Raw genomic sequence first — 11,572 nt, forward strand, 5'->3', positions numbered from 1 at the left:
CATGCCGGCCACATGACCACGGAGACATCCTCGGACAAGCACTGGCTCTTCGGCTTTGAAACGGAGATGAGCACCGGCCCCTAGAGTCGGAAACGACTACCACCCATGTACAGGGGAACCTTTACCTTTACCATATATATATGTATATGTGTGTGTGTGTGTGTGTGAATGTGTATGTATATATATGTACGTGTATATGTGTATATATGTATATGTGTATGTGTATGTGTGTATCTATCTATCTATCTATCTATCTATCTATCTATCTATCTATCATCTATCATCTATCTATCATCTATCTATGTCTCTCTGTGTGTGTATACCAACCCATACTTTAGAAACCTATAGAATGCTAAATTTATGTTTAAGAAGCCCAGAAGAGGACGAGGAGGAGAAAAGAAGAGACGAGACTAGAAGAGAAACGATTTTTCTGGATTTTTGGAGCCTCTCACGTGAATTTGGCGTTTATTGCTTTTTTTTTTGGAAGTGTTAAAAAAACCTTATCGATGGGCGAATGTCAGTGCAAATCCAATCCAATGCAGTTGGGCATACAAACAGTATATAGATATGGCAGTAAAGGTCTGATGCTGACAATATGAAACAATTATGGAAAAACAGAGATATAAACGTGTGGGCGATGCTGCTTAACACCAAACCAAACAAGAGCAAAGCCAATAGATTGTCATTACCAAATGTTTATCAATGCAAAACCATGTGGTGAATCGGCAACCATTATTTTCCAAGGAGCCAGTGTAACTTTTAGAAACAAAGAACATTCAACTCTTATTTAAAGAAATAACCATGCTACATCAGGTACGGGAAACCTGTTACTTCGTTCTGCTTTTCTTTCAAGGGTCTCAAATGAATTAATTTGACAAGGATATTTAAAATTATCTTTCAGAGACCGTTATGCGCCCCTAAAAATGGAACTGCTTTCTTTTCCCAGGATAAAATAGTGATTAAATCAAGTTACCTTTGTGGTGCAGATACACCTAGAAGTACAGATTTATTTCCATCGGTGGAAAACCCACTCAGTGAGTCTCGTCACCCTTACGTGGCTAGGTTGAAACTTTTAAAATCACCAACCTGCAAACTAGTTGGAAAACAGACAAACGTGATCTTAACCAATCTTTCTGATTAAACTTTTGACCGCGCTGCGATGAATCCTAGAATATTTGCAGCACACCTGAAGTCTTTTAACTATCCCAATATTCAACAGACAGGAAAAAAAATATATATATTTTCAATGCACAACAATGCCTGAACGCCCTAATGAAAAATAATACAACTATTTTTTTTAATATAAAACCGTTTTTAAAACCGTAATCTTGTTCAGTGTAATATGCTTCTAAGTGCAACATGCATAGGGATTTCTTAAATTCTTTCATTGAAATAAGTGGCTCCGGAATTTCTAAAGGTGATTTTTGAAGCTGCTTGATATCTGACTGAGCTACTGGAATTAAAATGGGAAAAGACTAGCTTTGCATGATTCAGAAAACAAAGGCTTATGGCGCGACGGTTGAAAAAATAAATAAAGTAACATTTCAAGGCATAATCAGCTATAACGATACGACCGCTTCAGATTCTACCGATAGTGACCGAAGGGAAAGATAGCCCCCTTAAGAGTGATATTAAAGCGTTCAACTACGCTACAACTTTTAGATTAAAAGTAACAAAAATCCATATTTATCCTATTGGCAACCAGAAAGATTAGTTTCCCCCCCAAAAAACTATAGGGTGACATTTGGCTTCTTGTGATTCATGATGTCAGTGTCCCCTTGGGCAAGTTTTAAAAACACAAGTTCAGTGGAACCCATTTTCTGCTTTGGAGAAAATTATTCCACCATCAATGAACACACATTAAATGGGAAAGAAATCACTCCAGCATGCTCCTAAAATTGAAATTCCTTGAGAAGTCTGCAGCCCGTTGTGGTTTAGCCCGGAATTTCCCCAAATGCTTCCTGGGTAAATTTGACGAAACTCTTAGAAACGAAAAGCAGTACTGCAGGGTAGACAAATCCAGAAGTTGACAACCAGGTGGAAATGTGTCAAATAGATTGTAAAGCTTAAAGGCCGTCCTGCTGGTGCTCCTCCGCATTGTCTACTGCTCTTTGAACAAAGTTAGGACGTAGGCAAGCAAGGTTCTTCCACCCCCAGTGTGCTGTTAACACATTTCTCCTTTGTGCAACGTGATTTGAAAAGGAAGACGAAGGAATAAGGACGGTACGGAAAATTCTAAGAGTTGCTTCGGGGAAAAAGATCTCTCCCCCCTCTTTTTTTTTTCTTCCTCCTCCTACGTTGAGCCTTAAATGCTCAGTCAGCGCTGTTTCTACGCCCCTGCTCGGAGGGGAGTTTTTCCCCACTGGCGTTTTCCGGCGGCGTGTGGAATTCCTGTAGAGTTTCTAACAATGCTTTCCTCTCCCGTTCCAGACTGAGGACGGTTTGCTTCAATTTGCCTTCGTTGTTAAGCAGAGCCTCCACCATCCCTTCTAGGTTTTGGATCTTCCCATTAGCCACCTTGAAAGAATAAGCAGGAAACAAGGATATTGATGAGAGCGGAAGAATATACCGCAGCGGTAACCCTCGTCAACTTTTAGCTGTCAGCCCCGATGGACGTGGTCAATGACCACAAGGTTGGGGTTGACCGCTAAACAGATTTCCACCCACGTCACAGGGAACCACACCTGACTGAGGGAGGGGCTGGCGCTTGCGTGCAGAGTGAAGATGGAATTAAAAATACAATTTTAGAGGGCCTTTCTAACGGGCGTGCCTAAATTCCATTCAGATTTGGGATTTCTACCTTGTTCCAGAACAAATGAATGGGTTGGGCTTCCTGTTGCAGTACCTTGTCTACAGGATAGAAGTAATTGGGAATCTCTAAGGAACCGATCTTTAACGTCCTTCTCAAGTCATGAAGATGGTTTATGTATTAATGTAATTTATACAGCCGGCCATCTCATAAACACGTGGCTGTACACTCATTATCGTTAACAAATATTAGAAATGTTTAAAAACCGTAAAAACAAAATCTAAAACGATCATCTGGAACTGCGGGATGGGTGGCAATAAATTTGACAATCATCATGAAAACAAGGCTAATAGACAAGATTAGTATTAATAGACAGTATTAATTCTTGGCGCTCTCTCGGCTGGCTTGTTTTCTTGCAGATGTTTCATTACCCAACTAAATGACATCATCAGTGTTAGAAAGGAGTGGTTATTTTTTTTTTCCTGCTTATACACTGGTGGCTCCAGGCGTATAAAACCCTTAAATCTTAAATCAGGAGCATCATTTTGAATGTTTTGTGTGTGAAATCTTATGGCAATCCCATAAGATTCATTCAATTTATTTTTTGACAAAGGGAAATGTATTCATTGTTAATTGCATCCTGCAGAAATAAATACAGAGTATCTTGTTTAACACGTAATGCATAAAGTGCAGTCCATACCTGCAGCTCCTCAAGGAGATCAAAGTTTTGCTTCCGTAAACTACTGTTGGCTTTCTCCAATTTATCCATCCTTTGATTGTCATTGAGAGAGGAATCTATTAATTCGTCCTGAAGCACATGGTATTCCACCTCATAAGCTTGGAGCTGTTTGGAAATATCCATCTCAAATGCCTGCCACGGGAAGGGAAAAATAAACAGCAAAACCACATTCATTGGTCTCATAAAAAAAGCAAGCCAACGTTTAGCATTTTTAAGGATCAAAGGAAAAAAAAGAAATAAGCCTTTGGTCTGCATGGTAAGAGCTCTTAGCTCCTAGCAAGCGATGTTAATTCTAATCATGAAAAAAAAATCCATTTATTTTCAATAACCCATATTGGTAAGCAATGACTTAGTTAATTGCAGAGCAGAACTTCCATTATTCGTGTTATCTAACTCGCCAGGTTCATTTTAATTAGGCTGTTATGGAAGGGAAGATAATGGACAGAAAGCAAAATAAGGTCCTAAGGGAGAACAGGAAAAGATGTGGCTGCTTTAAAGATAATAATAATAATAACAACAATTATAATAACAATTATAATAACAACAATAATAATAATTGTGAGACTTCCGAATATAGACAGATCATCATTTGGAACACAACACGCCAGATATTGCAGTCATAGAGAACTGAAGCGTACAGTTGATTGATATCGCTGTACCAGGAGATGCCAGAGTCAAAGAAAAAGAACTGGAAAAAAATACGAAATACCACAACCTGGCCATCGAAACTGCGTGATTATGGATGAAACGTGTAACAGTGATACCCATTGTCATCGGGGCACTGGGAACTATGTCCAAAAACTTTGCAAAATACGTGAAGAAATTGCAGCTTCCTGCAATAACTCCAGCAAAGCTACAAAAAAACTGCGCTACTCGGAACATTTTACATTTTAAGGAGATACCTGGTTGATACCTAGGATGCCGGCAGCAACCCGTGTCCACCATTAGCGCCAGTCAGTTTGAGTGTTCAGTTTCATGTTTTATGAATAAAAGTTTAATAATAATAATAATAATAATAATAATAATAATAATAATAATAATAATAGTTGGAAGGGACCTTGGAGGTCATCTAGTCCAACCCCCTGCTCAGGAAAGAGTTGAAGACTCTTTGTGCCCAAGTGTGCTAAAGCAGCAGCTTGCTTTCAAATCCGAAGCACTGCAAATCGGAAAGAAGACTGCTTATCCTGTAGCTGTACAGTTGACACACTGATTTAAATCCATTTTTTTTAAAAAAAAAAGAGAAAAAGTTAAACGAGGACTGGCTTTTACTCTTTGATATATCCTGCGATACATCTCCCTATAGTTTTTACTCTTCCACAATGATTTTGCACTAAAGAAGACTAGGCCGTTCTGTATTAAATTTGCTCTCTCTCTCTCTCTCTCTCTCTTTAACGCGTGCAAAATATTGCACTGTGTTTCTTAGGATACTCAAGACTAATTTCTGCAGATGGGAGGATCCTATCCAAGCATCCAAAGCTTTACTCCGTGCCAAGTAAAACAGGAAGAAGCAGTCAAGAAATAGAGCCTCCCTATTACATAAGACATCTTAAAACAGATCTGGCTATTGTTTGGAAGTACGTTAATTCTGCATAAGGAAATTCCAACATCTTCACAGCCCAAATAAGCTGCAGTTCGGCTGGTATAAATTACACAAGGAAGTTGTTCTCAATTCTGCAGCTTTTACTTTCCCTGGCAATACTCCACATCATACCTGGTTAATGGTTTTTTCCATCTGTACCAAGCCTAGACTGGGAAGAATACTTTTAATGAAGTCAACAATTGTTTCCAGGTTTTCATGCTGCAGAATCAAAGGCTTATGGCTTCCCAAGAGACTCAGAGCCACTTTAAATATAACTTCTGATCCTTGGAGAAACATCATGTCTGGAGAAGAGAGGAGAAACGTTAGGAAGAAAGTTTGAAGAGGACGATTCTGTGCGTTTACCTGAAATTTCTGCTCATGTATTCTTCAGTGAAAGCTACAACTGGACAACCTGGGACCTGTTGGGTCCTTGTTCCAGAGATATTTCTTTACCAAAACAGAGACACAGGATGACCGTAGCTGAGCCCAAAAGCAGTGGAGCGGGAACAACTTTGCGTTTCCAACAGGCTTCTCCAATGACTTTCCTCGTAGGAAACTGCTAGGTAGCGTTGGAAATGACCATCGCAGGAGCGTAGTGTGGTGGCACACTGTGACTGCGATGCGGCAGCGCTGAAGTGGTCACAGCTTTGCCAAATTTAAACCCCATAGGAGTTGTGGGTCTCAGATTTTGGATGCATTCTGTCAGTTAGCCCATTTGAGGTTTGGGGATTCAAAAATTGTTGGCCTAAGACAGAGGTCCCCAACCTTTGGGGCACCAGGGACCGGTTCCGTGGAGAGAGGTTTTTCCACGGACCGTAGGGGGCGTGGTTTTGTGTGCTGCCTGCATCCCGCGGATGGGGCTTTGCTTTTTTGTGCGGACCGGTTTCTGGCATGCCGCAGCCCGGTGCCAGCCCACAAACCGGGGGTTGGGGACCCCCTGTCCTATACCAGAGGTCCCCAACCTTTTGGGCACCAGGGACCAGTTCCGCTGAGAGAGGTTTTTCCATGGACCGGAGGGGGCGTGGTTTTGTGTGCTGCCTGCATCCCGCGGATGGGGCTTTGCTTTTTTGTGCAGACCGGTTGCTGGCATGCCGTGGCCCGGTACCGGTCCACGGACCAGGGGTTGGGGATGCCTGATCTAAATCATTATGTTTGTTAACTGCTCTTTGGTGGAATATCAGGTCTCAATAAGTTTACGCCCCTATAATATCACCAGCAGGATTTTCTTGTCCCCTCTCACCCCTTTCTCCTTTTGCCTTCATTTTTCCCCCCAACATCAGGGACGTTCCCAACAATCCCCTTCCCCTTCTCATTCCAAGCTCTCCAAATATTCCAAGCTTCAAACGTCCTCAGGAATTCGGACGACTTACCAAACACCCGGGCGACAAATCCCAGGGGGAACTGAGAAGCGAACATGGTCAGAAACCAAGGGGCAGCGTAAAGGCTGGGACTGATCTCATTGGCTTCGAAGTGGTTGTAAAGATCTTTGTGGTAGTCATGAAGCAGTCGAGAAAGCTGATACATCTGGATCTGCGAAGCACATTTTTTAAAAAGAGAACAAAATATACAGAGGAAACAGAGTTAGGACAATTTACGCTGTAATTGTCAGGGGGTGGAGTGATGGCAGTCGGGATGCAGTCGGGATGTGCGGCGATTCGGGTCAAAAGTGGAAAAGTTGCTTTGGAAGAGATATGGGGACAACTGCTACCACATTTCCCCCCAAATAAGACCCAACCAGAAAATAAGCCCTTGCATAATTTTCCAGGATGTTCATAATATAAGCCCCCCACTCCAAAATAAGCCCCAGTTAAGAATGTCAGCCAGACGGACACATTTAGTACCGTATTTCCCCATATATAAGATCTAACCGGAAAATAAGCCCTAATGCATCTTTTGGAGCAAAAATTAATATGAGAGCCGGTCTTATATTAATTTTATCTTCTTAAAGCAGCCATACCTATTCTATTCTATTCTATTCTATTCTATTCTATTCTATTCTATTCTATTCTATTCTATTCTATTCTATTCTATTCTATTCTATTCTATTCTATTCTATTCTATTCCATCCCATATTATATTCTATTCTGCTCTACTCTACTCTATTATATTATATTCTTATTCTACATTCTATTCTATTCTATTCTATTCTATTCTATTCTATTCTATTCTATTCTATTCTATTCTACTCTATTCTACATTCTACATTCTACATTCTATTCTATTCTATTCTATTCTATTCTATTCTATTCTATTCTATTCTATTCTATTCTATTCTATTCTATTCCATCCCATATTCTATTCTATTCTGCTCTACTCTACTCTATTATATTATATTCTTATTCTACATTCTATTCTATTCTACTCTATTCTTATTCTACATTCCATTCTATTCTATTCTATTCTATTCTATTCTATTCTATTCTATTCTATTCTATTCTATTCTATTCTATTCTATTCTATTCTATTCTATTCTATTCTATTCTATTGATATTGATGATATTCTATTCTATTGATATTCTATTCTATTGATGTTCTTGTAGAAATGGAATACAGAGTTCACCTATTGATGCAAAACTAAATGAACATAATGAATCTTCTGACCTGTAGAATCGTCATGTCGGGTCGATATTGCTTCCTAAGGCCCATATCGAACATCAGGAACTTCAGCATCTTGAAGGCTTCTTCTTCACTCATGTGCAGCAACAACACCCCTGCCACAAAACTTAGGCCTTGGCAATAGCCTACTTCCTGATCCAGGAGGGAATACGCCTTCAAGATATTGTAGAGAGAGAGCTGTCCAGCTCCAAGCTGGGCTGAGAAGTAGGGATGTGTCGGGAAAGTGCGTCCTATAGGAAAGAGGGAAAAAGAGAAGGCCATACAGTCATACAAACACTTTCCAAATATTAAAAGACAAAACAAAAACACAATTCATAGAATAGAATAGAATAGAATAGAATAGAATAGAATAGAATAGAATAGAATAGAATAGAATAGAATAGAATAGAATAGAACAGAACAGAATAGGAAATATGGAACGGAACGGAATAGGATAGGATAGAATAGAGAATAGAGCCAATCAGATAACAGTAGTATTCAGTAGGATCCAGTTATTGGTGTCATGTATTGAAGCCGAGAGGAAGTACATTTGTCAGTGTGTTATGTGATCTCTATCAAGTTGGTTGATAGAAGAAGTTACTTTTTCTGGGAACTTCAAATAGCAAATGAAGGATTTTTTAAGTGAAGGACCATCCATGGAAGATTTTAAGTGCTGAAGGCCCACAAGGACACTTCTTCAATATATACCGTAGGCTAAGGTAAAGGTAAAGGTTCCCCCGCACGTGCGTGCTAGTCGTTTCCGACTCTAGGGGCTGGTGCTCATCTCCGTTTCAAAGCCGAAGAGCCAGCGCTTGTCCGAGGACGTCTCCGTGGTCATGTGGCTGGCATGACTGGACGCCAAAGGCGCACGGAACGCTGGTCCCTATTTTTCTACTTGCATTTTGACGTGCTTTCGAACTGCTAGGTTGGCAGAAGCTGGGACGCGTAACAGGCGCTCGCTCTGCTACGCGGCACTCGGGATTCGACCCGCCAAACTGCCGACCATCTGATCGAGAAGCTCAGCGCCCTAACCCACTGAGCCACCGCGTCCCGTAGGCTAGTCATAGGTAAAACATGACCCTTCTTTGCCAAATGCATGAGGTTCCAAGTTTAATATCAGACTTGGGCTGGCGGGCAGACTTACCTAAATCAATCAGAATTGCGTGCTGCTGGGAAGTCAGCTGTTTCAAGAGTTCCTTGTAAGGGGTGTCCTTGGGATGCTGCTTGTTTGGAAATGGATGCTTGAGTTGGTGCAGCTCTGCCAAAAATTTCCATATCTCTCCCCTTTGCTGCCGAGGAACTCCTTTGCAAAAGATTTTTAAGAACCAAAAAAAAAAAAAAAGAATGGCAGGGAATGAGACTAGGTGCCAACACAGACACACACACACCCTACGGTACTCAGTATTTACAAGCTCCCCGCTGTAAAAAAAAAGAAATCCTTGCCTGCAATGGGGATGTCCTTCCAGAAGGACCTTGAAATGCGGCTAGGATAAGCTCGTCCATCCTGGAGATCAGTTAAAGGCATCAGCAAGGAGCAAAAGAAGAGGAATATTGCTCTTGCGCTCTCTGAGCTGGGCGGCTTTCTCGCAGATCTTTCATTACCTGACTAGGGAACTTCATCAGTGCTAGAAGGGAGGGGGGTCTGCAGAGAGGAGGAGGAGGAGGAGGAGGAGGAGGACTGTGGGGTCCTTGGTCTATCTGAGCTTGGTTGTTTTCTTGCAGACGTGTCATTAGCCAACTAGGGAACATCTTCAGTGCTAGAAGGGAGGGGGGTTTGCAGAGAGGAGGAGGAGGAGGAGGAGGAGGAGGAGGAGGAGGAGGAGGAGGAGGAGGAGGAGAATTGTGGGATCTTTGGTGCTCTCTGAGCTTGGTGATTTTCTTGCAGACATTTCACTACCCAACTAGGGAACATCCTCAGTGCTAGAAGGGAGGGGGGTCTGCAGAGAGGAGGAAGAGGAAGAGGAGGAGGAGGACTGTGGGGTCCTTGGTCTTTCTGAGGTTGGTTGTTTTCTTGCAGATGTGTCATTAGCCAACTAAGGAACATCATTAGAGCTAGAAGGGAGGGGGGTTTGCAGAGAGGAGGAGGAGGAGAATTGTGGGATCCTTGGTACTCTCTAACCTTGGTGATTTTCTCGCAGACATTTCACTACCCAACTAGGGAACATCCTCAGTGCTAGAAGGGAGGGGGGTCTGCAGAGAGGAGGAAGAGGAGGAGGAGGAGGAGGACTGTGGGGTCCTTGGTCTATCTGAGCTTGGTTGTTTTCTTGCAGACGTGTCATTAGCCAACTAAGGAACATCATTAGTGCTAGAAGGGAGGGGGGTTTGCAGAGAGGAGGAGGAGGAAGAGGAGGAGGAGAATTGTGGGACCCTTGGTGCTCTCTGAGCTTGGTGATTTTCTTGCAGACATTTCACTACCCAACTAGGGAACATCATCAGTACTAGAATGTGATCTTTGTTTGTTCACATGCGGCTTGCCCTGTCAAGAGTTGATAGGTGTCTTCTTGGTGGTTCCTAGATTAGGTTGTTGTTTATTGCTTGTCTGAGTTGGAAGTTGCTTGATTGGGGTATTGCTTACTTCTTGGTTAATCTTGGTGTTAATCTCTGTTTAATTGGGTATTGATTAGCACTGAGGAGACGTTTTGGTCTTTCTGTTTTATTTTGGGGGGATGGTGTTTGAGTTGCCTCTTTGGAATGGTTAGTAGATGTTGTTTATCTCTGTGTGCCTCTATGTGCCAGATAAGCAGAGATTAACACCAAGATTAACACTAGAAGTAAACAATACCCCAATCAAGGAACTATCAACTCCGACAAACAAGCTAGAAAAAGATCTATACATTGAGAGTTAGAGCAAAGTATTGAATCTACAGGAAACTTCCCCCCCACCCTGAAAATGCCTCTTTAAATTGTTCTGGCCGATAACTAACATCATCACTCTTAACTTTATTCCAGTATTATCATTAAAAGTTCAAAACACGGCACACGATGTAATCTATTCGACGTCCTACTATATTCTTGTAAACGATTCCTGCATCCGTTTAAAAAAAAGATAATAATGCACTTTCCAAAGTGCCAACATATCTGCATCCCTCAGGAATTAGACTCACTCACCTTTCTCAACGGCCGTGTGTATTTTGTCCATGTCAAACGTCATCTTGGATCTCCCTGGCGTGTTCAGCATTTTATCCCAGACTGACATTACTTCTTTGAGGCATGGGGTGATTTCTTCGTAATCAAGCTTCAGACGCTTATTGAGTAGATCGTTTTCAGAAGCTAGAGGAGGGGGGGGAAGCGAACGGGTTAAAAAGCCAGGCGCGTTCGCGAAAGGCCGCTAACGAATTTTCCGCAAGACAGCAAGAGTCCTTAGACTTATATACCGCCTCATGGTGCTTTACAGCCCTCTCTTAAGCGGTTTATAGAGTCAGCCTTTTGCCCCCAATAATCTGGGTCCTCATTTTACTGACCTCGGAAGGACAGAAGGCTGAGTCAAACTTGAGCCGGTCCAGATCGAACTGCTGGCAGTCAGCAGAGTTAGCCTGCAATACTGCATTGTATATAATTATCTATCTATTCAATCTAATCATCACTGTCTGTCTGTCTGTCTATCTATCTATCTATCTATCTATCTATCTATCTATCTATCTATCTATCTATCTCTGTCTATCTGTTCTATCTAATCATATCCATGTATCTATATCTATCTATATCATCTATTCAATCTAATCATCACTGTCTTATCTATGTTCTAACATCTATATCTGTCTGTCTATCTAATTATCTATCTATTATCTATCTATCTATCTATCTATCTATCTATCTATCTATCTATCTATCTATCCATCCATCCATTCATTCAATCTAATCATCACTGTCTATCTTCTAACATCTATATCTATCTTCTAACATATATCTA

At 41.4% G+C, this 11,572-nt stretch overlaps 1 protein-coding gene across 1 annotated transcript in view; it reads right to left on the bottom strand.

The window, feature by feature from the left end:
- Positions 1-436: 436 nt before the first annotated feature.
- Positions 437-11,572, bottom strand: part of TBC1D1 (TBC1 domain family member 1) — a 91,259-nt gene continuing 80,123 nt past the window's right edge. Inside the window, exons 17-23 of the mRNA XM_083367891.1 lie at positions 10,771-10,932; positions 8,807-8,965; positions 7,669-7,913; positions 6,438-6,597; positions 5,200-5,369; positions 3,450-3,620; positions 437-2,517 (exon numbers count right to left, since the gene is read on the bottom strand). Of these exons, the coding sequence (XP_083224017.1) occupies positions 2,314-2,517; positions 3,450-3,620; positions 5,200-5,369; positions 6,438-6,597; positions 7,669-7,913; positions 8,807-8,965; positions 10,771-10,932 (1,271 nt within the window). The 3' untranslated portion in view covers positions 437-2,313. The remainder of the gene's footprint in view (positions 2,518-3,449; positions 3,621-5,199; positions 5,370-6,437; positions 6,598-7,668; positions 7,914-8,806; positions 8,966-10,770; positions 10,933-11,572) is intronic.

Source organism: Vipera ursinii (genome assembly GCF_947247035.1).
Source record: "Vipera ursinii genome assembly, chromosome: 7".
Taxonomy (NCBI): domain Eukaryota; kingdom Metazoa; phylum Chordata; class Lepidosauria; order Squamata; family Viperidae; genus Vipera; species Vipera ursinii.